Consider the following 26,451-nt stretch of genomic DNA (forward strand, 5'->3'; position numbering starts at 1 on the left):
GGCACAAAGGGAGCCCAGGGTTCCACAAATATTCTGGAAACTGGGAGCAGAACTTGGTCTCATATCAAGGGCCTCTACTGCAGGAAGACCTAAGGCGGAGGGACAGGACAAGGGCCACTTTACTCCTGGTTTACCCATGAGCAGGAGGGAAGGGGCCTTGTTGCTGCCTTCTCCAATCTTTGGTCCAAATAAGCTGTTAAAATTTCCCCAGCTGCAGGAGCTTTTAGACCCCAGGGTGCTGAAAAGGGTAACCTATATTCTTAAGACAGTCAGCGACTGCTTCCCCAGCACGTCTGCACCCCAGGGGACAGGATGGCAGGTGGCCTGAGTTGTTACACAGGAATACTCACCAGGAGCCACAGGGCTCTTACCATTTTCACCCTACTCAGAGGGCAGGGTTCAACCACCCGCCCCCCATCAGAAAAGAGAGGAAACAGGTGCTTCAGCTGTTGTTTATTGACATACAGGTAGGCTCTATAGCAACAGGCCTGGAGGCAGCTGCAGTAGTGAGGGAAATGGAAGGTGGAGGGTGGAGTGTTTGTCTGCAGCAACAGTCGAGTGAAGGAACAGAAGTGCACAGTGCACAACAAGGTGGGAGTGAGGGAGGCTGAGGGGGCTGGAGAAGCAAGTAAGGGCCAGGGCCGGAGTCTGCTTAAACTGGAACCTCTGCCCCATTCCCTAAGGCCCCTACTCTTAGCCGACTATCTCCTGATCCCACGCCAGGGCTGGGAGTTCTCTGGGTATCCATTTTCTACAAGAACTGAATCGAGTACACAAAGGAAGAGAAGCAGGAGCTGTTGCCCTCTATGTGAAGCTCTGGGGCCTCCAGACCTGCCTGCACCCCTCCTTCGTCCCTTGCTCAGATGGGGCCACATGATGGGTGGCCCAGCTCTGAACTACCCCACCCAAGCAGGGTCTTAAAAACAGCCGTGTTTCACAGAGGCATTAATCTTCTTCCCTGGCGTCCCAGCCCACCAGTGCCACACCACAGCCCCAAGTGAGCACTACAAGCATTGCTGGCCTAATGGATGGGTTGGGGAAGGGGGATGGGACAGGGGCTGGAGGAGGGGCTCTGGGCCCATCACGGCACAGGAACTACACGCATGGTGTTGGTGAAGCCAGAACCAGGGCGCCACCCGGTCAGCACAATGACCACATCTCCCTTCTTGAAGAAGCCTCGGGCCTTGCCTGGAGGAAGAGAAGAGGGGCTGGTGAGTGAAGAATCAAGCCAAGAAGGAATGCACCTGGGAGACTGCCCCACAGTCAGAGGAAGCTAAGCAGGGCTGACGGGCCTTTACTCCCTTACACCACAAGGTGGCGCCAGGCTCACAGCCCAGGCAAAGGGGATGAGGGAAGCCTTGATATAGCCTTATGGCTCAGATGGCAGAGTCGGCAGGGACCTTTGGACATCATTCATTTTCTACTCTAGAGGGTGGAGAGCCCAGCCCAAGGTCACAGCTAGCTGCTTCCTCTCATCACATGATATCCTACTCTTATACTGGGACAAAGGCCATATGAATACATAATTTGTACGTGTGCTGGCCCCAAGTGCAGGAGCTCTGGCTAATTTTATGAAAAACCTCAATAATGAGCAGATGCCAAAGAATGGACAACCCCGATTATCGAGGGTCCTTTGCTTTGGATCCCAGACTGGAAGAGAGTGAGGAGAGAACCTGGGGTGCTCAGCCCCACAACTCAAAGGCCCCTCTTCCCTCCTGGGCTCAGCCCAGGACTCCAGGGAATGGGATGAAGGATTCAGAGAATATTCCCAGTGAGGACAGCTAGGGCTCTTGCACCCAAAGGCCAACATGTTCCCCCTTCTATAGGGTCTCAGAGAGACCAGTACTCAGGCACCTTCTCCACCCCTCCACCTCTAGCCCTTGCTCCCAGCCACGCACCAACATTCATGGCAAAGTTCACCCGGAGGTCCACATCCTCAGCCCAGGCCTCCTGCACTGGGTCCTTACACACCACAGGGAAGATGCCGCGGTACAGGTGGGCCTGGCGAGCTGTCTGGTGATTCCGGGTCACAGCAATGATGGGGGCCCGGGGGCGATATCTGGACACCAGATGTGCAGACCTGAGATGGGGGACAAGCAGACGAGAACTGTTAAACAGTGTCCCAGGAAGCTCCTCAGGGCCTTCAGCAACAACTCACCCTCTAATCCAACTCCCTATGCCAGCCTGAGGCTCTCTGGCCATTTCAACATCTGCTGCCAAGACTGGGACGGCTCATCATCCTGTATCGTCCACAGCACATAATTCTTCATAGCTATGCTACCCATCTGCCCTACCCACCTCCCAACAGGCCAGGGCCCCAGGATCATGCTGACCCAGCAAGGTCAGTTTCCCCCACTTACCCCACATGGCCCGTACTTGGCAGCAGCTACAAGCCAAGCAACATGGGAATAGCACCTGACTCTTGACATTTGCAAGAAAACAGGAGCAGGGCCCACCAGTCCCCCTTGGAATCTACAACGCAAGTCTTCCCTATTGCCATGCCCTCTCCTGACTGACTCCACGTGACCCCCTGGGTCCCTGAAACAGTCCCAGCAACTGGGCTGTAGAGCCCCACAGTCAAACCTGAATATCTAAGTGAGACTTAGAAATATAGGTGCTACCCAGGAGGCAAGACCAGGGGATGGGAGTGTCAGTGGGGGAGGCTCTGCCTGTGAAGGTCCCTCTGGAGGGGAGAGGACCCCTGTACAGCCCCAGAGCCAGGTGCTTCCTTCAGCACTGACACTGTACACGTGTGGCTGCAGATGTGCCTCGGGAGGTAGAGGAGCCTGCAGGGGTAACTTGGGCCTGGAAGCTGTGAGGACACTCAACAGGTGTCAGGGAAACTTAAGCCATGTCACAGCAGAGGGTGCCCTGCGTTAAGGCCTGGCCTCCATACAAGGCTTTCAGAGGGCAGCAAATGCTAAAGTCAGGACTTGCTGAGTGAAATCCCAGAAGCCTGGAGCTAAAAATAGCCAAGTAGCAAAGGCTGGACTTTTTCACAAAGGTCAACCCAAATGGTGGGAGCTTTTCATCCCGAGCCCTCTACTGAGGGCATCTGCACACATCGTGTGTCCTGGTCCTAAAGGCAATCCCATCTGCTGCTCCTTTGTGCGTGGGGCTGCCTGTCTGCTCCTCTCCACCCGCCTCCTCCAGGAAACCCTAGCTGCCCTGTGGAGGAGGAGCACACCCCAGACCCAGGGAGGGAAGCACGACAGCCCAGTGATCTGGAAGGGGCCCCGAGCCTGAGGCCGAGCAGAGGCCTCTCAGCCTGGCTGCACGGCCCAAGTGCCAGTAACACACCACGGTGACCTCTCCTGGGCAGCACCCACTTGTCTTTGGGACTCAAAGACCGATGGGACGGGTGCACCAACCAAACAGCATGTCAGCAAACAGCAGTAATTTTCCACACTGAACTTTTTAAAGAGCACATAGCAACTAGAATAATTAAAACTGGTTATCCTTTACTTTTTGAGAAAAACAGCTTTCAAATATCAACCATTTGTCATCAGTCTATCTGTCTATGTAATTAAGTCTCTAGTTCATTGTGAGGGTATAAACTTGCTTTGGACCCAAATGGTCTGACACGCCTGTGAGTGCTGCCTGGGATCCTGTCCTTCAGGCCCAGGGCAGGGGTTCTGCTCGCTCCCAGAGCCTGGCCAGGGGGCCAGGGGAGCTCTGTCCCTGCAGGGTCCCGGGCACAGGCTGAGGGGTCTTACCTTGGCTAGGTGCCATCTGAGCACCGTTTAGTGCACTGCTCCCAGGACCCCCAAGGAAAGGTGCCGCCGAGCTGGGTGTTCCCAGGGAGCCGCTGCCACCTCCTACCTGCCAGACTTGGTGAGGACGATTATGGCCCCACTGCAGCACTTGAAGGACGCCTCCACGGCACCCACGGCGGCGGCTTCGGTGGGGTCACTGGTAATGGGCGACAGGCGGCGGAGTTCCTCAAATAATTGCAAATGGTAGATGGCAGCCTCTGCCTCACGGGCAATCTAGGGAGAGGCAACACCGGTCCAGAGGGACGAGAGGGGGACAGAGCTTTGTCAGAGCCGTGTCACACGGGAGAGGGAGGGGAAGAGTCGCACAGACAGCTGGTGAGGAGCGTGTCCCTGGGTGCAGAGGCCAAGAAGAGCCCAATCGCTGGAGGTTCTGAGCTAAGCGAGATCAAGACTCGCAGGAAACAGCCCTTCACCAGGCGCCTGTGACGTCGCTGTGCCTGCCGAGCTGAAGGACCCTGCGGTCCTGGCCTGCCCTGACTCCCTGGCTAGCTTCCTGCAGGTGAGAGGAGAGGTCCTGAGTGCGAGCCCCAGGTGCAGGGTTGGGCCCTGGCTGTCTTCTAGAGCGGCTGGAAGTTACCTGCCCTCGGGGCCCTACCTGCCAGACTCCGTCAGAACTATCAAAGCTGCCGCTAAACACTTATAAGAAGCCTCCACGCTGCCCATGGCCATGGCTTCCATGAGGTCTGTGGAGTGACTTGAGGCTCGCGCAAGTTCTTCAAACAGCTTGAGGTGGAACATGGCTGCCTCAGCCTCACGAGCTATCTGTAAGGTTTAGGGGGAGGGGAGGGGAGGCAAGGAAGAGGGGAAGGTACCTTAGGTTAATTGGCTAAGTCTGTCCTTCAGGCAGATGCAAAGAGGCAGGGTGATGAAAGCCCGCTTAGGGATGTGTGGAGGATTTCAAATATCAACTGCTACTGCTTCCCCTCCAACCGAGGGGAAATTGATTCTTCCGTTCTGGAAGGATCTATTGATTTTGGAAGGACTTTTTGATTGGCGGTGGAGGTGGAGGGAGACAGTATGGTGGCAGGCTCTAGTGCCTGGGCATGGAAACATGCAGAGGCTGGGCCCCCGGGCCTACACAGCTCCCTGGCAGGACTTGACCACACTGCCTCATGAACACAGCTCACAGGAAGGAACAGGCCTCCCTCCTCACATGGCTGTCTGGTGGTTACTACCAGGGTTCATGCCTGGCCTCCACGCACACATGGAGTGCTTGCTTGGCTTCGGACACAGGGATGCTACCAGCCTGTCCAATGGCATGCCGTGCAAGCACACTGAGCAGTGCTGGAAAACTGAGGTCAGACAAAGCCAACGTCACGCGGCTTGACGCGTTCTAAGCAGGCGGGTGGAAAATTGGCGAGCTTTGAGGTCAGGAGGAACAGCCATGTGAAGAGACAAGTGCCTGTAGAAACACGCAGGTAAGTTTAACAAGACATTTGATTAATTCAAATGATTAAAAGACCCATGAGAAAGCCACTGAGTTATTTACAGACCACCTGGCTCAGATAACACCAAGAGTTAGGAAGAAAATTTAAGCTTTAGAGGGTTATAATGCAATTACCAGCATCTTAGAAAATGATGGGTGAGGGAAGAATCAGGAATACCACCTCATTAATTTGACAGGATAAGAAGATGAGTGGCAGAATTTGCTAGGTTAAAGGTTTTCTTCCTGCAAGAATGGAATGCATGCAGCCCAAAAGGACAGGAAACATGAACAGGAAAGAGAACCATACCTGGTACTGTCTAGCCCTTAGTTAAGGGATATCAACTGCATCAGTGAGATAAAGGAGAAAGCAGTGGACAGGTAAGAGGGGAAGCTGTTGGCCAGTGTTAACTGGTGACATGGACAGGAGAGGCCTGTACCAACTGGCCCAGACCCCATAACTTATCTCCTGAGCAATGCCATGCAATCCCAATCTTGCAGTTCTAAGGTGTCTGTCTGTTCAAAGGAAAGACTGGGGTATGGAAAAACAGACATGGGTTCAGAGCCCAGAGTCTGGTTCTTAGACTGTGACCCCAGTACAGGCCCCACATGGATACCTGTCTTGATCTCCTGCTAGATGAAGTACCATGTTGCAGGAGAGAACACTGGCTTCTGAGTCAGCAGATCTGGGTCCAAACTCAAGCCCTATTACCATGTACCCTCATCTATAATATGGGGTGACATCTATCTCACTGAGGTTATGGAGATTACGTCAATCTACACAAGGACTTAACAGACATTTAACAATAGTAGTGAAATTTAACGCTAAGGCTATAATTAAACATATCCCATCGAATTCATTTCATAAATAAGGCCTTGAGAGGTTAAATTTGGTAGAGACATGAAAGTCCCTACAGTCTATGTGGTTTCATGGTTCCATAAATCAGGTCAAGGTCACTCTCGCATCTCAGAGGCAATGGGGCCACACAACTAAGCAAGGCAGTTATAGAGAAGGGATGATGTGTGGAGACCCATAAACACAATGGCAGCCACTCTAGAGGGGAGAGGTTCAAGGTCCACTGTCCCCCAGGAGAGAGGAAGCATTCACCACTGGGGCAGTTGTGAGAATGACCATGAGCCCAGAGTGCATGAGCATCTGTGACAGCAATCATGTCACACACACAGAGGGTGGTATATCAGCCAGGAAACACAGCTGTCCCAGGGACAGGGATTGGTCTCTACCAATTTCATTATGGGCAAATCCACCCAGGGTGCCAAGGACAGACCAGAAGACATCTGTAGTCAAGATGTCTTGTTTCATGCCTGAAAAAGTATTTAATATAACTCTCATGTCTTCTCTGGAAGCCATCTAAGCCTAATAATCACATAGAAAATGAAGGAAGGACGATTATCTAGTCCAGACGTTCTTTTGGGGGGATTGTTTTAAATCTGGGGGAATGCAGGGGAGGGGGTGTCACACAAAGGGCTTGGGGTCCTTTGTTGGCTGGAAAGCGAATAGGAAGGTCAAAGAAACACCGTTTCAGGGTAAGAGGCAAGTTCACTGAGCTATACATTATCAACAGCGACCTAGGGCTGTTGTGAAAGTTCATTTGCAACACTCGTTTTCCCAGGCCTGATGACCCATCTTGTGTTAACTCTTCAGTAAGCTCTAGAGCAGGAGCAGCCAGGCTGTGGGACATGGCAGAGCGGGAGACCCTTGAAAAGCTAGCTCCCACAGGAGAAAGAGGAGTGGCCTCCAGGGCTCCTCCAGATGCTCTCACCCCAGGGCCAGGTGGGATCAGCCAGCCTTCCACCTGTTTCTATTTGTGGGCCTGTCACCCATCACTTAAACCCCAGTTTTTAGTCTAGGGCGAGTGCAACAGCTCAGCAAAGCAGGCGCTGCTGCAGGCACCATGCAAGGCCAGCCTGCAGCCAAGTCAGTGCAGGCAACAGCCTCCAGTGCAGGCCCAGAGGCCCCCGTCAGGGAGGCACCTGGCTGGGGACAGGTGGGGAATCAAAATGGAAGCCAAACAGGACAGCTGCGAGCAGGAGCTCTTGGCCTTTTCCAGAACAGGGCAGAGGTACTCAGGTCCTCTAGGCTGTCCAGAGGAAGAGGTACAGATATCCCAGTACTTGAGCCAAGGGAAGGATTCACAGTCCTGCAGACAGGAGTGACTGTGCTATGGCTGATGGAGGCCGCCTCCAGAACAGAAGAAACTAGGAGACGGGTGTGGGCAGGCAGGCAGAACAGAAAAAAGACAAGACACCTCCACGCCCCCAGCACACACCTCCTCACTCTGCTTGTGACTTGGAGAATAAAAGATTGTGGGCGCAGAAGCCTAAAAGGTGTCGCTCTGTGCCAGAGCTCGCCTCCATCCCAGCCCCAGCCAGGGTGATAGGCGGGCCCCAAGAACTCACCAGGTGTTGCATGCGCACAGCTTCCAGCGGGTAGTCCCCTTTGGCCGTCTCTCCAGACAGCATGATGCAGTCGGCTCCATCCAAGACTGCATTGGCCACGTCACTGCCCTCAGCCCGGGTGGGGCGAGGCTTCTTGATCATGCTCTCCAGCATCTGGCAGGGGACAGGGTATTCGTGAGACGTGGCCTGGGCTGTCTTCAGACACAAACTGACCCCCTGGATCATGTGTATGTGCAGAGTACAGCTCTGTGTAGGTGCACGGGGCAGGGGAGGGGTGGTGGGATAGGGTGTGTGTGTGTGTGTGTGTGTGTGTGGCCTCCAAAGCTTCCCTGTGGTGTGTGTGTCTGTGTGTATGTCCTCCAAAGCTTCCGTGTGTGTGTGTGGCCTCCAAAGCTTCCCTGTGCAAGGATGCAAACTCGGGAAGAGGCACATACCTGCGTGGCACAGATGACAGGCTTCCCAGCTCGGTTGCACCGCCCAATCACCATCTTCTGAGCAAGAAAGACCTTCTCTGCAGGAATCTCAATGCCTAGATCACCACGCGCCACCATGATCCCATCACTGGCTTCCAGGATCTCATCAAACCTGACAGGGAAGTTGGAAAAAGAGAGAGGTTATATGGAACAGGGGCCACAAGTAAGGTGACGCAAAGGAAGTTTTCCTGGGATTCTCTGACTTAGCCATCCTTGCACCAGGACAACTACCCACGACATCATGATGGATGCATGGAGGTGGTGGGGTGTTCCAGCTACTTCAGTCCCCCAAAGGGGGCCAGCAGTTCTGCTTGTTGGGCTTCTTTAGCACCAGTATGGACACATCACTGGGGGAAAGGGGAGGGGACGAGGTATCCTCCAAAGTCCCATAGGCTCATTTCCTCTCCATCTGCATCTTATGAGGCCCCTCTTAAGGTGTCTCTCTACCATCTTCATTCCAGTTGGCACTTCCAGGGCAGAAAGGGAACCCAAGGCGGCTGACTGCTCCAGACACAAAGGTCCGTGGCCTCTCCCAGCCAAGGACACTTGAGGGCTGCTCCTTCAGGGGGCCCCCTCCAACTTGCTGAAGGCATGAGAATATGGCCTTGCCTGACCTGGAGCCAAGGTCAGCAAGCACCCATGGCTTGGAGGACCCATGGCACAGGGAGGACCCCAAATTTCCCGGTACAAAAGACATCGACACAAAGCTGAGGATGGAAAAGTCACAACAGGATGACTGCTCCCCCCACTCTTCCCAAGCACACACCTAATCCCCACAAGTAGGTGTGGGGTGTCAGCAGCGCTGGGTTCTAGTAGGGAACCAAAGAGGAACAGATGTCACCCAGCTGGCCTTACTCATAAGGCCCTACCTGGTGAGCACTAGGGAGGTGGTGGACCTGTGCTGGGACAATGTGGACCTGGAGGAGGACGGCATGCTTTCCCCTCAGAAGCAGATACCATGCCAGAGCTGGCCCAATCACCAAGCCGGCTGCTTTCTAAGGCAAGACAAGGAGGCCCATGCTTCAGTGTCAACACCAGGCCCCGAGCTTCCACAGGGCTCCCAAGGGAGGGAGTCCCTTCCTGAGAGCCTGCTGTCTTCCCCCTTGGTGGTCCCCAATTCCAGCAAACAAAGGCAGTGTCAGGAGTGCAGCACAATGGCTCCTGAGCCTGGAAGCAGTGACCCTGTCCTCTCCAATGCTGGTCTCTGGGCTCACGGAACAACATCAAGATGCTCGCACCCCAATCACCTGGGAAGCTTTTGTTTTTTCCTTGAAATACCAACGCCTTCCACTCCCCCTCGTAGGATATTCTGATTCAGTGGGTCTGAGATAAGCTTGAGAGTCTCATTCTGATGGGCAGGTAGCCAAGTATTCACAGGATATATCGTGCTCTTCAGAAAGCTGGGCTGGGGCTGAAGGAGGCAAGGGACAGTCGGGTGGACTTACCTCCGAACTCCCTCGTGATTCTCAATTTTGCTGATTATCTTGATGTTCTTTCCTTTCTCTCCCAGGACATTCCTGACTGCATGGACATCGGATGCCTTGCGGATGAAAGACGCAAACACCATATCCACATCCTGCTCTACCCCAAACTTCAGATCCTGGATGTCCTTTTCTGAGACGGCAGGCAGGTCCACAGCAGCCCCGGGTAGGTTCACACCCTTCTTGCTGCCCAAGGAGCCACCATTCTCCACCTCCGTCACCAGGAAGTCAGGACCTGTGTGAAATGGAGTAGGTAAGAGAGGCAGAGCCACAGGGGCAAAATTGTCCTAACCAGGAAGCAGGCTCTCCCCAGTACAGAGAACTGGGAAATAGCACATGGTGGGTGCTGGAGCCACACTGCCAGGGTTCACATCCCAGCTCCACTAACTGTGTAACCGTGGGCAAGTCAATTAACCGCTCTGTGCCTCAGGTAAATAGGGATAATAATATCTACTCATAAGATGGTTTTAAAATTCAAACAAATTATCATGTAAGATGCTCAGAATAGTGCCTGGCACTTAAATGTTAGCTCTCATTCCCAGGCACACTGGAGTCCTCTACGTACCCTACTGAGGGGATGGAGGAGGGAAGCAGAAACCCTAAAGTAGTGAAGATGAGTAAAGAAATCTCGGGAATTCTCTGGCGGTCCAGTGGTTAGGACTCCACGCTTTCGTGGCACAAAGCCCAGGTTCAATCCCTGGTTGGGGAACTAAGATCCCACAAGCTGCACCGCAAAGCCAAAAAAAAAAAAAAAAAAAAAAAAAAAAAGAAAGAAAAAAAGAAACCTTCTCATCTCCTCCCCAAGAGTTCAGTTAAGTTGGAGTGAAATCTGTTTTTGAGGATAGGAGTTTATTATAAAAGGAATTTCTGAGAATATAGAGACCCAATCTCACTGCCAGCCAAATAAGCTATCTTCTACCAGAGAAACTTAGAGACGGGAGCTGGTTTTAGGCAATTAGACCCTGACTCTCGCGTACGTACCTTTCTGCTTCACCAGCAGGGAAATAAGGCCGTCATCCACGTAGATCTTGCTGCCCACATCCACCACCTTGCAGATGTTCTTGTAGTCCAGCCACAGGATGTTCTCGTCACACTTTTCCATGTAGGCGTTATCCAGGGTGATCTTGAGTGTAGCTCCCTTCTTCAGCTCCACCTCGGCGGTGCCGCTCTGCAGACAAGACAGTAAACCACAAGTCCAAAGAAACCGGGCCCTCCTAGCGGGAGAAAACAAGCTCTTTCCTCCAGGGAACAGGAGCAAATCTCAGCTGCAAATAACAATAAAGCCTTTTCCTTTGGAAAGAAATAATCAGACTGTCTAACTTAGTATATTTCAAGGAAATAACCCAAGAGAAACCTAGAATGTTTTAGTTATACTATTTAATGATAGGGGAAAAGAGACAAATAAATTGCTCCCCCAAGTTAGAGACCTGGAAATAGGTTTGGAGTGTAAAAGAGGTTCCTTTCTGGTATTGTTTCTTAGCGAAGTAGATCAAATCAAGACTTCTTACAGTGATGGATAAAACTCTCATTTATAGACCTAAACTCTGAGAAACGTGGCTTCCAGCCGGGACAGACTGCTGAGGATGTTTCTAGGGTCCCCTGCACCTTTCTCCAGCTTCTCCCCAGGATACTCACGCCCTTGATGAGCCCGGTTCGGATCTCAGGTCCTTTAGTGTCCAGGGCCACAGCCACTGGCCGGTACAGAATGGGGTCGGAAGCAAAGCTTTCCGTGGCTTCACGCACGTTCTTGATGGTCTCTTTGTGGTACTGGGGGAAAGGAGGGGAGATGATAAGCGTCCTCCCACACACTAGGATCTAGGACCGGCACTGAAGCTGATCACTCAGGAAAGAGCTGTGGCTGTTCTAGACCTCCACCTCCAGCGTATACACTCACGCTGCCCACTCCCCGAGCATCCTCTACTGGCTTACGTCAACCCCCTTGGCCTCTACCCACTTGTACCACAGCCCTCACCCACTCTAAGGGCAAATCTTAGGAACTTTGGAATATTTACATTTTGGTGGCAAGGCATGTCAACATAAAAGAGGCTTGTCTCCCTTTTCCCCCTCTAAGATTCATCAAATACCCTCAGCAAATAAAGCAGACGACTGGGGTAAAGAACCTAGGACTTCTATCTGGATAATACTGATCTGGCCATCAATGTCAGACTGATAGATCTGGTAATTCTGAGCTTTTCCTCTACTGATTACAACTGCAATTCAAACTCAGTTATTTACTTAAGCTAACAGTGGCCCAAGCTAAATAATTCACTGCTAAGGTCATGCAGGCCTAGTTCTGACAATCACACTTCCTGCAGTCTGATCAGAAACGGAAGTGGAACAGAAAGAGATGGGAATACGCCTTTCTCCGAACTAACTGACCTTTGCCATTTCTCACTTGCAACAAATCCTGGCTTCACTCTCGCCTCTGAAGCCCTTTCTCTTTTTCCATTTGCCATTCCTGTTTGACTAAAAAGGGACTCAGAGCCAAGATGTCAAAAGTTCTTCGTGGGGGCTTCCCTGGTGGCGCAGTGGTTGGGAGTCCGCCTGCCGATGCAGGGGACACGGGTTCGTGCCCCGGTCCGGGAAGATCCCACATGCCGCGGAGCGGCTGGGCCCGTGAGCCATGGCCGCTAAGCCTGAGCATCCGGAGCCTGTGCTCCGCAACGGGAGAGGCCATTAACAGTGAGAGGCCCACGTACCGCAAAAAAATAAAATACAAAAGATCAGATGCAACAACAACAAAACCAATAGATCAGACGTAGACATGTGCACGTCCCTCTGTCAGAGTGAGAGAGAAAAAGCAATTCCAACGCTCTGCTTAGAAGAGTCTTTAAAATTGTCAAGAGCTGGAAAAGCACGTCCCAGCCACTCATCAGACTAACACTGTTTACATTATATAAGTAACATCAGAACAATTTCCGACCAGTTTCCAAAACCCTGATCCCAGGGACCACACAGTTTTATCCTGGTCAAAAACCTCAAATTAAACCCACAAGAGGGACTTGGGTGTTTTGTTTTGTTTTGTTTTTTAATCCCAACTCTAATCTGGGAAGATGAGTTAAAGCACAGATAATCTCCAAATGCCTCTTGTAGTTTAAAAAAAACAAAATCTCTGAGCCAGCCCCGCTCCAGCAGGGGCAGATACCACTCGCTCTTGCCATTTCCGAGCTGTGTGGTATTATTTTACTGGATGGAAGAGGCCATAAAGCCTAGTTAAAGGTCAACTTCTTAAAATCTATTTCTGCTACTCCCCCTGCACACAGGAGACCCTGGCACAGGCCAGCAGTAGGGATCAGTTGTGAACTGACATTCAATCATGTCTTTAGTTCTCTCTTCGGACTAAGCTAACACTTGCAGGAATGCCTAGTGACTCTTGCCGAGGACGCCCTGCCTTTGGAAAATTACAGAATGCCATCCATGGATGTCTTAACCTGCCCAGGGTGCCTGCTGAGCACAGTTCATCTAAACTTGGTCAGGCCCCCATGATATTTGGAGGCCGGACACCTGCCAGGCCATAAACTTTATGGAACATGGGTTAGAAAACCTACAATGACGATTCTCATGTTTCCAGAAAGGAGGAATTCACCTCTCAGACTGCACTTCCTGAGGCTTTATTTTTAGCTGAAACTGAACACCAACTTCCAAATGCCAGAGGGCAACCCCTCACCTCCTGACCTCACAGAGTAGCATTTTCTTTATCCTGAACAGGAAATACAGAGGTCAAGAGGAGGGAAAGTTTGCCTCCCCCATTCCTCCTCTGTTAATACCATGATGAAATCCCATGGCCTGTGGTTGAACCTGAAGGTTAGGCACTGTCCCTCAGGCTGGTCCCACACTCCTCAAAATGAGTTTGTTCTGATCTTGGGAACAGAAGCACGAATGGAGCACTTCCCAGTAGCTGCCACCTGGTCCCTGGGTAAGGTCCAACGAGTCAGGTCAGCTCATCAACAGCCCCAGCACTAAGACACTCCTACCAGACTGCTGGGGAAGTATGCTGACTTGACTTTATTTTAATGTACCAAAACCCCCGGGAAGGGACAGGCTGGGAACACAATGCTGATTAGGTAGGGTATTATATGCCAGATGGTGTTAGTGCATTAGACCCAGTCTTCACTTGCAATAATGGAAACCCTTCTCCTGGACCTGCCCAGTTTATCTTGGGTCTAAACTAGGCCAGAATAACCTGCAAGGTAACTTACTGGTTCGTCACTGCAGTTATGAGCTGTTACAGAAACCCTGGGGCAGGAGTGTCAAGCTCCATGGGTTAGAGGAGTTTCCAGGGGAACCCTTGCACACTTTCCTTGCTGAGGGCTAATGGAGCACAGGTGTTGGGGAGAACCAGGGCCAATTACAAAGGAGGTCTTCTTTGCTTGAGGAGACCTGGCCACTTGAGATGGCAGGAGACGGGGAAGAGAAAGTAGGGATGGGCTGGTGAAGACAATCTTCCCACTGGCTGTAAAACCCACACTTTCTTGCCCAGTCCACCCTGGCTAAATGAACAGGACATCCCCGCCCCGTTTCCTACAAGCTGCCCCAGTGGCCAAACTAGCCAGCCGAGGCGCACCTCATGAGTTCCATGAGAAAAGTTCAAACGAGCCACGTTCATTCCAGACTTAATCATCTCCTTCAGCGTCTCCACTGATCGGGAAGCTGGGCCTAGTAGAAAAAAAAAAAAAAAGTTTTAAAGTCATTAAGTGTTAATTATCCAAAGGAGGAATAACACTTTAAGTTTGCTTCAATTTAAAGAACTCTTGATAATTTTTACCCCCAAATAACTCAAAATTCTTTCAAAAACATACATATGACTATTATTGTGCTAGCCTACTTTCTTTTTTTTTTTTTTTTTTAAAGTAAGCCCTTTTATTATTTTTTTATTTTTTATTTATTTTTGTTTGTTTGTTTTGCAGTACGCGGGCCTCTCACTGTTGTGGCCTCTCCCGCTGCGGAGCACAGGCTCCGGACGCGCAGGCTCAGCAGCCATGGCTCACGGGCCCAGCCGCTCCACGGCATGTGGGATCTTCCCGGACCGGGGCACGAACCCGTGTCCCCTGCATTAGCAGGCGGACTCTCAACCACTGCGCCACCAGGGAAGTCCCTACTTTCTTGATTTAGAAGGACATCTCCCATTTCCTTCAAATTCTACAGGCTCCATCTAATTAGGAAAGCCTAGGTAAGTCTTGGCCAGCCCTTTATGCTCTCCCTGAAACCCAGCCAGATGTCCAACTACAGAATTCTGGTTGTACAGAGCATGTCAAAAAGATCCTTCCCTAGATCTCTGAGATGCTCTACTAAGGAAGATACCCTCTAAATTTTACCTTTAGCAGAACGCAGAAAGCATAAAGAATTCTTTACTGCAAACTCCTCTGACCAGTTCTCATAAGAATCTCTGTAGCATCTTGCTCAGTACCCAGGTCTGCCACATTTATTTAGTCTTTTCAGGAGAGGAAAGGTCACTGTCTCAGGAAGCCCATGTTTCGGGGGGAGGGGGCACCCCCCACTCACCAATGGTGCAGATGATGCCGGTGTTCCGGGCCGTGATGGGCGGCGAGTCAATGTCCAGGCGGCACATGTGCTCCAGGAATGTGTCAGCCATGGCCGCGTGCAGCTGCTGGGTCTGAATGAAGGCAGTCCCGGCATCACTATGGTGGGGCTTCGACATGGCTTCTGAGGTCTTGGGTCCAGGGGAGCTGAAGAGAGTGATCAGTTTGAGAAGCCTGAGGCGGCTATAATATACAGCTTGACACAGGAAGCTGCTTCCTGCTTACACATTAACTCAACAAGCATGCTTTGTTCAGAAGCCACAGGGAGCCCCGCCACACTCTGGCTGTGTGGGTGCTCCTCAAGTCAGGCCACGGGCTCACGTTATTGTGAGCAAGTGGAAAAGGCCTCAAAGAACAAGTTAAAACCATGTACCCAACACGTGTACGTCCCAGGCATCCACTGTAAGCATGCCTCCCTTACACTGGGCTAATATCTACCTCAACAGCATCCCTGCTAATCCTATAAAAATAACATCAATTTACATGCACTGCAGGAGCTTCCTCAAAAGGAAGTTGCAACCAATCTTCCAGGGATATAAAAACTCACCCCTAGTTTAGTACCTTGGTGAATCTAGAACTTTGTATGAAAAGCTGTCTCAAAGCTACAAACATCTGCTATGGGGAGGGGCACCCACACTTCCTCTTAACAATCCCCAACCAAACCCAGAGTGACTTTCCTGGTCATAGAGACAACCAATATCCAGGCAGTCCTCCTAGTTCTGGAGTCCTAGGTTTTCACTAACCCACAGGACCACGTAAGTCCATTACTCAATTCATCCTAGGCTGGAGAGTAGGTCACAGCCCATTGACAAGCAATAAAAACCATTCCCTGGACAGGAAGCAAAGTTCAGCCAGAACCCTGAATGCAAAAATCTTTCATCCCAGGAATCTGTACCTAAAAATTACATATGGTACTTTTGGTCAGAAGGACTTTAGGACGTGCAAAGCAATTTGCATCAAACCAAGGATAACCATAATGGTACTAGTCTGGTTCTAAAATTATTACAATTACATTAACAGGAGAGTTGCACTATGAAGAAATTAACGCTTGTCAAATCCTTCCCCCAGCTAATCTTCTAATGCACCACCCAGATTCCCTTTCTAAGACTGACAAGTACGCCACTCGCAGTGACAAAGACCATCTGTTCCAGGTAATTAATCAGCCCAGGTCACAATCCTGAACAGGGGCACAACTGCCTTTGCTTTTCTTCATTACTGACTTTACAACTAAACTCACTCAGCTGGTTAGTTAGCTGATTACAGACAGAGACTTGAGAAGCTTCCAGGCAGTGTTTCAAGAACCATCAGGGAAGGATGTGAGCCAGAAGCCTGACATGCCTCATCAGAATGCCATTCCTTTCCTCAAGTTTTCAGACCAAGGGTTACTCCTTCTCAAATCCTTTGCCTAAGTGCTTCAGCCCAGGCTCAGGAACAAGCCCTTCTTTCGCCCTGTCCCACCACCTCCTAAATCTCAGGGCTCCAAATCAAGGCACCCCATACATGTAACCCTTACTCTGTCTCCTCCTCCATCCCCGACTCTGTGGCCTCTCTGGGTGGCTCGAACAAAGCATCCATCTAAACCCATCTCTGCCACCCTCGAGAAGTCCAGAAAAGCCCAAGAAGCTTTGCGACCAGTTGTGAGTGAATTTCCTGTAAGCTGTTGAAAACTGATGGCTACAAGTCCCCAGCTACAGAAACTAAATCTTTAAAAACCAGTAAATAAGATACCAGCTAACTATTCCACATGGCATATATACTGTTCCTTTCAATATGTGTTTCCTAACTCCCTACAACATACCAGGTACCAAAATGAAAACAACATCCTCTCCTCGGTGACCTATTTGGTTTTGTATCCCTTAGCACCAAGTACTTGGGGGTATTCCAGTTGTTTACTGAATGATGTTTCAGAGTATCTTAATGCCTCTTTGTCAAAATCAAAGTTATACCTATGTCCCTTTCCCCACCAAATCCGAGGAACTTTTGAATTCCTGACAGCACGGCCTGGGCAGCCAGGGTCCCTTTACCTGCACTCACGGTTGAAGTAGGGTGTATATAGCTCCAGAGCACCTGGGCTTAGGTGAGTCTGGCTGTTAAGGGAACATTACTGAAGAGATGGTGCCCGGTGGCACACCAAGGCAACTGGAACACACAGGCCTTGCTGTGGCCTCCAGGCGAAGGGAGTCATCCAGTCCGAGGACTGTATTGTGATCTCAATGAGTGGGTTGAAGTAACTAACCCGACTCTTCTTAAAAATCATCAGTTGGATCTTCTCTAGACCTGAGACGTTAGGGTCTCCTTGCAAAGACCCGGCTGGGGCCACTGATTGTGTCACACCTTGTGTTCTCTGGGCTTGGGCTTCCGGTGACAAAATGCTCTTTTTTTGGCTCAGGGTGGCTCCTTGGTCCCACCTGCAAAGACTGCTCGGAGCTGAGAAAGGCTTGCCCTGAAGAACTGTATAAGGATTAAGGTAAAAGCTGAGTGCACCTAAAGCTCTTTGGGGTAATGGAGAAACTACCTTAAGAACCAGGTATCCAGGTAGTAGTAGGTAGTAGCTGTTCCTAGAGATTCAGCTATGTTATAAATGAAAACACAGAAGCCACCCAAGAAAATACCAAGAAACTGGTAACAGAAAATTCGCAGGTAAGACAGTTCTTAATGGCTCCTTTGCAATGCTTTATCCCCTCCCCTAACACCCCAAAGATTGCCTTCCTTTAAAGTCTCCTTAAACCTTGGTTTACTAACATTTCACTATTCAAGAACCTGGTCCCTCTCCCTTTTCTTTGGGGGGGGTCGGGAAGGGGCAATAAATTAAACATACATAACAGGACTGGAAGGATATCTAACAAAATATTATCAACATGTTATCTGGGTGGTAGGATTACAGCAAATTGCAAATTTCTTTCTTCTCCTTACTAAAAAATTTACTGATACTAAACATTTTCATAATAAGAAAAATTACAAATGTACCTCTTCTAACATGATATATTTAAAAGCATTCTGGTAAAAGTGTTGGGATTAAAACAAATGTGAAGCTCCCCGTTCCATTATTCAACTGCTGCTCTAGGTACTTCAGGAATATTCTAAACACAGTAGAGGTGGGATAATGCATCTTAGGCCCTAGATCACAAAGGCACTGCAGGATAGTTTCACTGACCTAAGAAGGTCAACCTTGGGAATTCCCTGGTGGTCCAGTGGTTACGACTTGGCACTTTCACTGCTGGGGCCTGGGTTCAATCCTGGTTGGGGAACTAAGATCCTGCAAGCCACACAGCACAGCCAAAAAAATAAAAAAATAAAAAGTCAACCTTGATCTATTCAGAATCTCAAAGTGCAAAAAAAAAAAAAAAAAGTTAATATGGTCCATAGGACAACTCTGTGCCAAAAAACCTGTTAGTCACATGCCCAAATCCAACAAAATTCTTTTCCTGTTTAGTCTGTCCTCAAGCATCAGAGCAAAATCTCTGTGACAAGGATATTCTGGTACAGAAGGGCTGCCTCAAGGACAGGAGATGCTATTAACAGATACAATTATACTGGGCTCAAACACTAACCCTATTTCACCATCTCAAATTAAATCTGAGGTCTGCAAGCTCTGATCTTTTGCTTACCCAGGTTACTAGGTACAAAAATAACAAGTGAAATTTTGTTTGAGTGCATTTGCACACCAGCAATCCAAAAGAGCTGGCTTATCAGCAAGTCCATCCACATTCCTACAAGATCTCACGACGTCCTTAAAGACCTCTACCAAACTAGGGACTTCATGTCTCATGCCCAGGTCACCAACTGGTTTTCTATCCCCTCAGGCTCTGCCCCAGAGCCTCCCTTGCAGGGAGGGTCAGGGCTCTCCTGCCCAATGAGCCTCTTCTCCGGAGCACAAGCTGCCCATCCTACCTAAAACACACTCTGGACTCTCCCCCAGCCCCTGGACAGCAGCCTCAGCGGTGGTTTCTCAGGGCAGGCCTCTGGGAAGAGCTGCCCTCCCTCAGGCTGGCTGTCTGCACAGTGCCTGCCAGCAGACGCGGCCAGCTCATGCCAGTCTGACTCACTACAGCATCCTCCTCTGCAGGAGGCACAGACATGCAGAGGCAACCTCCAGCCAGCCGTGGAAGCCCAGCATAGCCACTGATGGCGGGCAAATGCTGTGCCCAGGTATGGGAGCCTTATTCTTGAGCCTGAGCTCCTGCTGTAGGACCTTCCTCAGAGCCATTTCTCCTCTGTGAGAAACGAGACACCATCAGAGGCCTCAGTGTGTGTGGGCCGAAAGGACGGAGCAGGCACAGTCACAGCTCAGCTCCAGGGGCCCATACTCCCACCTTGCCTTTCTCAAGTGGCTCCTGGCTCTTTAAAGCTATAGTTTTGTTTATGCCAGACACAATTCTTTGGTCACTCTTCAGAAACCTGAGGGTGAAAATCATAAAAGAAAAAATACCCACCACCACTTAGTGTCAGTACTGTTGGCAGGTTGTTCTGGGAAAGAATCACGCTTCACTCCACCAATTCTAGCTTTCACAAAAGCCCACATCATTCTGCCCTAGTAAACCAGCCTGGCCTATGAGCCCGCACCTGCATAAAATCTTTATTTAACCAGCCAGAGCTCCCTGCACCAATTTTTGCTCTGATGCCAAGCTCACCATACAGACTAACTCAATAATGATGGCACCTGGTACCTATGATTGTGTTTCTCACTCTGACATCCATTTGCTACCTACACCTCTTAAGTCTACAAGCCAGCATCAAGGTGGGATTCCCAAATCTTCAGAACACCAACATCCATTAGAAAGTTTGCACCACAACGTGTTGGACAAGGCATTCAGGCCAGCCTGCTCTCTAGGAGCTCTGTTCCTAGACGATGGAGCAGAAAAATGTAATTCCCAAGACTGGCCCTAATCTGACTGTGGTAGCAAGAAGATCAAAATGGGTGCTTGGCAAGCCACAGAACCTAATAAGGTCTGAAGTGAATGGCTGTTCATCCTCATATACAGTTAGAGTAATGACAACAGTATTTGCATATGGAGTAGGGCAAGGACAAGCAGTTTTTAGCTAAGAGATGGGAGTTATATTAAGTCCATTCTACCCTCAGCAGGCCCCGTAACAGAAAGCAAAGTCTGGTGTCACCAGGTTACACAAAACAAAATGAACCCACCTGTAGGTTCAAGTAAAATTCCCTTCTCTTTTATTCAGGGCTAGAACTAAGTGACAAACATTATAAGCAGGAGCCCAAGGTCCTATTTCAAATCCGAGTGTGCAATAGTGCACAAAAGCTGATACTAAATGAGCCTACCCACAAAAGGACCACTCAACTCCAGGGCAGGAAGTCCCGACAGAGAAACCTCTACCATCTCAGATGCCGAGGATTTGATGGCAGATGCTCGGAGAAGAGAACTGGTTCAGTCTGAAGGAGGAAGTTTAGATGAACCTTTTGCTGAGTTGTGGTCCTTACTAGGCTTAAAATTATGAAGCAATGCTTCAGGGCATGATATTTACACTCTGGAAGCAGCAAGGAACCTGGGACACTGATTTAGGGCCTTTGCAAGTCAGGTACAACACCAGGATGGGTGATGGCCTCAGCAAAGGGAGGCACTGACTCAGCATTTAAAGGAGGAGCTGCCCTGCATCGCAGCTGCAGGGAGAAGAAGGGGGCAATGAAAGGAGAAGGGCAGTGCCAGCTCTCCCAGAGCACTGACCTAGTTACTATACCTGGTCTTCCTGCAGTAACCATCATAGGTTTGCTTCTATTTTGTTTTGTTTTGAACTAAAGAAAGAAATATTAACATCTGGATTTTTACCACCCAGAACTGACCATTAATATTTATCCAGGGAATTCCCTGGCAGTCCGGTGGTTAGCACTCTGCACCTTCACTGCCAAGGGCCTGGGTTCAATCCCTAGTTGGGGAACAAAGATCCCGCAGGCTGTGCAGTGTAGCCAAACAAGCTGTGAAGTGCAGCCAAAAGTTAAAAAAAAAAAAAAAATCCAGATTTTCTTTAGACTTAAAACAAAAATTTAGGGCTTCCCTGGTGGCGCAGTGGTTGAGAGTCCGCCTGCCGATGCAGGGGACACGGGTTCGTGCCCCGGTCCGGGAAGATCCCACATGCCGCGGAGCGGCTGGGCCCGTGAGCCATGGCCGCTGGGCCTGCACATCCGGAGCCTGTGCTCCGCAACAGGAGAGGCCACAACAGTGAGAGGCCCGCACCGAAGAAGAAAAAAAAAAAAAAAAAAGTTTGCCCATCTGTTGGGTGACATGTGTTAATCTGCTCTCTAATGTAATAACAAAAGAGGGATATCAGGTATCAGGATAGTTTTGTTTACCAAGTCTTTTATTTCCCTGCCTCAACTAGATCAAAACTCCAGCACTCCCCCAAAATGTGTACAACTTTGTCTCATATACCATGACTGACTCAGCTGACCGAGTAATTATTTTGCACTCATCACCTGAGATAGGAGTGATACCAGTTGTCTAAAGTTAAATGTTATCTGTTGGTTGATTAAATGTTTGGAAGGGCTAGGACTCCTTTCAGAGAATTTTTTTTTTTTAAAAACTGCATCAGCTGAGCTGGTCCATACTCTGAAATGCTATGACCAGCAACCTTTCTGCCCTATCATATCTGGTCTTGGCATCTCCCCGACTAAAGCCCTTATCTGACCTCCAAACACAGCTTGCTGGCGTCAGGAAAGAGAGGCTTACAGTTCCCCAGGAGTTTTGCCTATAGAAAGAACTGGGGGAGGTGAGTCACAGAGGCCACCAGAAGTACTGCAGGCTGGCTCTCCCTCCTACGTGCAGACCAGCACAAACCAATGAAGGAAAAACGGCCGCAAGGGCGGGGCTGCACCACTTGGTGGCCGTGCCAACCTCCCCTCCTAAGCTGAGCAGTAATAGCAGGAGGCTAAAAGGTAGAGCAGAGGCTGCCTGACCACCCACGCTGGCTCACCTTCCCAAAACAGCTTCTTTAACAAAGCCCCAAATAATCAGCCTATTCATTTATCTAGTCTAAGGCTGGCTTGTGGTTAAAGAAAAAGAAAAAGAAAAAAAAAAAAAAGGAAGTTCCCAGAAGTATGGTAGTATTACGAATGGTCTTCACTGGGAATTCCCTGGCGGTCCAGCGGTTAAGACTCGGCAGTGAGGGCGCAAAGCCCCACACCCACCCCTACAAAAAAAAAAAAAAAGAAAGAATGGTCTTCATTTAGTTCTATTCCTATCTGTATCAGAATTGATGCTTAAAGTGATGACTCAAGGTCCTATAAGACCACTGACGAAATAAATCACATATTTCACAAGATCCTCAACAAGGTTGCAAGAAAACTCTGCTCCCACGGACAACTCAGTCTTGCGGTGTACCAGTTAACTGGGGTTTGACTGTGGATATTTTGAATAATTCAGAAATAAAGATAATGTCAAATGAGTCATTTCCCCCTACCTTCACCTCAGTCTTGGCTCTTATCCAAAATAACACACCCTGGTGTGCCTTCATAAAAGCTGAAGAAAAATAAAAACCCCTGTAGTGCAAGTTTGTAATCAAGAGTTGCATTTTTTTTCTACCTTCCTGCTCTCAACCATTTCCTTATTACTTCCACTGCCTCAACATTAATAAACAGCTTTAAGAAATAATATGGCTTTTCCTGTGACCCCACATTAATGTCACAATATTCAAAGCACAGAAGCACCTCCCATAAGGTGCTAGCTCTGTCTAGAGTAACAACTACCAAACTTGCCAAATCACTGGGGCTGCAATTCTTAAAGACCCAATAATGCTCTTGGCTAAACTGTGAATTCAACACTTAAATTATTTACTTCTAATGCAGTGCTTAAAGTGAGAGCAGCTACCCTAGACAGAAGACTAATGTCCATATATTTAGGCTCAAGTCCAGTAACTCAGAAATGAGTTCAAGGACATTCTTTAAGTCATCGTTATTCAAGTCCACTACAACCCGTATTCCCAAAATGGCTGCCATGCCCACTGCACAAGGCTCAGAGATACAGGTGTGCAGACTGTATCACCTGGGCATGAGGCTCTGCCATGCTGCACCTAAGCGCAGGACAGAGAGCCTGGGGACCTCCACCAACCATTTGTCACTTAGTTGAGACACTTTTAACTGGGGGAAATGCATGCTTCATTATTTGACTCACTGAAAGGGGAGAGGGGACTTTTTAAGCCAGCAAAGACCACAATGCAGTTTCCCCACTCACCCAATCAAGAGAGTTCTCTTAAAAGCAGATAAATTCAAAGGTTGAGTCATCTTCCCCAAAGCCTCCCCCACCTACACACACAGACCCGGTGATGGGTTACATACTCTTCCCCTCAGAACAGCCCACTGCATTCCCAACAGCATCCTCAGGCAACCTGAGGGCGAATTATTTGCTAACAAAGCTGCAGAGTCCTGACCTAGGCCCTCCTCTCTACCCCAGGGAGTGGCCACACCCTCATTACGGCTAACAAGGAGCTACTGTCCTTTGCCTCTAATCCTAACCTCACACTTAACCAGCTGGCTGAGCAAATCCCAGAACCCTACCAGGAGTGGGTGGGAATGGAACAGGTGAAGATTTCAGTCTTGGGGTTCCAAGTTTGTTTCTACTCTTGTAGCCAAACACCAAAGGCTGCAAATCATCCCCCTCCTGCCTTCCTTTGTCTAGAGGACCAAAGAGCCCCTGTAAGCAAGTGGAGAGTTGAAGAGTAACATTATTAGTTACTCTGTAAACATTGTACCAGGATCCCGGAGGGGACTGGTTTCCAGGAGACGTCTGCTATTTAGAGAGCCTAATTCCCAAAGATTAACTATGAGTATGTGTTTGGGGATGGCAGACAGAAGAGGAGCCTTTGCGTTCAATTACGGTTTAAGTCACTGCGCTCAGTGACCAAAAGAATACATTTGGAGGCATCTCACCTGAGATTAGACACTGCACTGAGTATTCAACATATATCCATGTAGGTGTGTATATATCAACCAATCCTTTCAACAATCAAGAGGAAAAATGTTACAAGTTACACATGGGAAACTGAGGTCCAGAGGCTGAACTCCCACCATTACTCAAGTCAGTATGTTAATGAGTTAAACCTGATCTATAAAAAGCCCGTTTCCACCTTCCCAATGCCTCTGTCAATCATGCCCGGACCTCAACTATCAGGATGATTTGTGCAGAGGAGGATCAGTGTCCTGGGCTTCAAGGACACAGATAAGAAGCCAAGGGATGCCTCTCCATTACTGGGTCTTTAAATAACCTTCAGACTGGAAGGTGCTTTCCTGCTTCTTCAAACCCAGTGTGAGGCCTCCTCCCCTCAACCCCCAGCAGGAAGTGTGTACCTTCCTCACAGCACTTACCACTGATAACTTTCATGTTCTTTCCCTAATTAGACGGTGAGTTCCGTGGGCTATAACCATTTTAACCATCCTGTGTCCACGCCGCTCCCCAAAACAGCTCTTTATACACGAGTTTTTATTGAGTGAATGCAGGCACGTGGCACCAAGCTCTTGACGTATTTCTACTCTCCCCATAACCTGCTCCCACCCCAACCCGTGGCCTCTGCGCTCTACAATCGGCCGCATCTGTTAAGTAACAAGAAGCAGAGGCGGGGAGCCAGGTGAGTGGCTCGAACGCAAGGAGGCCTCTGAGCAGCATGCGGAGGCTTGTCGGGCCAGAGATGTGCTTGGCCGGTAACGGGCCCGAAGGTCGGTGGTCCGCGATCCCGCGGGGCGGGGCGATGCAGGGCGGGTCCCGGGCCGCTACGTGCAGCCCCGCCTTGGCGGGATGGAGCCCAGTAACCTCCTAGGAGCAAGAGCAGCCCTGCGGCCGCCCCATCGTATTCAAAGCGGCACAAAACAGGAACGCGCCACCACAGGGCAACCATCCTTTCTTCCTCTGCAGCAGGGAAGACCAAGAGTTACGTAACCCTCTAGCTGCGCCCCGGGCCGCCGCTGCATCTCCCGGCCGCACGCGAGCCAGCCCGCCCAGCCGCAGACCACAGCACTTCGGGCGGTGACGCCGGGACGTGGGCCCGGGGCTGCAGGAGAGCCCGAGACTGGGGAACTCTGATGGAGAAGGGGACAGGACTGAGATGGGAGACCGAGGGGCGGGGGCGAGAGAGCAGGCGGACGTGACCAGAACAGAGGGGGAGGGGCGAGGACGCGGGTGGCGAGGAGGAGGCTGCAAAGAAGAGGGATGCGGTGGAGCGAACGTGACCAGAGAGGAGGGGGAGGGGCGGGAGCCAGGGCATGAATGGGGGAAGGTACGAGGAGGGGACAGAATCCGAATGGAGGAGGGACGGGGGAGCGGAGCTAAAGAAGGAGTTTCAAGGAGAGGTTACAAAGAAAGCATCAGAATGAGGGAGACACGGACAGGATGAAGACGAAACGCGAGTATTAAGGGTGAAGGGGAGGAGGCGAGCGTGGGAGCAAAGTGGGGAGGGAGGAGGGAGACTGAGGGAGGAAAGGATCAGATTAGGGGAGAATAAGGGGAGGAAGACGAGGATGGGACCAGACAGAAGAGGGAGGTAAAGGGAGGGGAGGATGGGACCAGACTGGGGGTGGGGGAAGGTCAGGGACTGGGGCAGAAAAGGGGTTGGCTGACCCATCTGCCTTCGGAAGAAGCAGGAGCTGGGGGCTCTGAAGAGGAGGCCCTAGGCGCGGGCAGCCTTTCTCGTCTCTCCAGACCCCAACCGAGTGAATCTAATATGCCACGGATCCTGCGCCACACTGAGTGCGCAGGCGGGCCAGGATTCCGCACTGGCAGGGGGGACGGAGCCCCGGTAGGGACGGATGGCCCAATCTCTCCCCAAACTCACCTCCGACGTCGTCCGGCTCGGGATGCGCTGCTACCGCAGAAAGGTCTGAAAGCTCGCAACGCGTCGCTCCAGTGCGGGGATCAGCTACCTCAGCCTCAAGGTTATCCCAGCTAAAGGGCCGCCGCAATCCCTCCGCCGCCCCGCCCCCCACCCAATCCTGGCTCCCAGCTCGCGGGGCCCCGCCCTTCTGCATCCTCGCCGGGCACAGTCACCTTCAGTAGGAGTGCTGCGGAGGCGGAATGGGCGGGCAGGTTGCCCTTTGGAGGAGAACTACATTCCGTGGCGGAAGGACACGTTACAGAAAAATCGCAGCACTGACGTCCTCAGCGCCCAATGGGGAAGCTGCGAGGCAGCAGGACCCGCCCCCGGAGCTCCGGGGACCTCACCCCGCCCCCAGGCCCCCCGGCGCCCGGGCCACCTGTTGCCGCCAATTTGGAAAGCTGGACCAGGGCTCTTCTCTTGACCCTTGGCCCAGGCCGCCCCAGCTGAGCTGCCCTGGCCTACCCAGATGATGCTTAGATTTATGGGTCCCAGGCAGCATTCCCCCAGCCCTGCCCTGCGACTCCC

At 50.6% G+C, this 26,451-nt stretch overlaps 1 protein-coding gene across 2 annotated transcripts; it reads right to left on the bottom strand.

Moving 5' to 3' along the window:
• Nucleotides 1-438: 438 nt before the first annotated feature.
• PKM (pyruvate kinase M1/2) lies at nt 439-26,012 on the bottom strand. Of its 2 annotated transcripts, none has more exons than XM_082618514.1 (11): nt 25,885-26,012; nt 15,074-15,258; nt 14,136-14,227; nt 11,207-11,338; nt 10,553-10,739; nt 9,536-9,806; nt 8,052-8,202; nt 7,618-7,770; nt 3,823-3,989; nt 1,899-2,080; nt 439-1,188 (listed from the first exon to the last, which is right to left on the bottom strand). In XM_082618514.1, exons 2-11 carry the CDS (start codon nt 15,228-15,230, stop codon nt 1,082-1,084), a joined length of 1,599 nt encoding a protein of 532 aa, XP_082474640.1. In that variant the 5' UTR covers nt 15,231-15,258; nt 25,885-26,012; the 3' UTR covers nt 439-1,081. The 2 variants fall into 2 exon arrangements, with proteins under 2 accessions (XP_082474640.1, XP_082474641.1); XM_082618515.1 differs by lacking the exon at nt 3,823-3,989 and adding an exon at nt 4,372-4,538.
• Nucleotides 26,013-26,451: the final 439 nt, after the last annotated feature.

The sequence above is a fragment of the Mesoplodon mirus genome (genome assembly GCF_964341445.2).
Source record: "Mesoplodon mirus genome assembly, chromosome: 4".
Taxonomy (NCBI): domain Eukaryota; kingdom Metazoa; phylum Chordata; class Mammalia; order Artiodactyla; family Ziphiidae; genus Mesoplodon; species Mesoplodon mirus.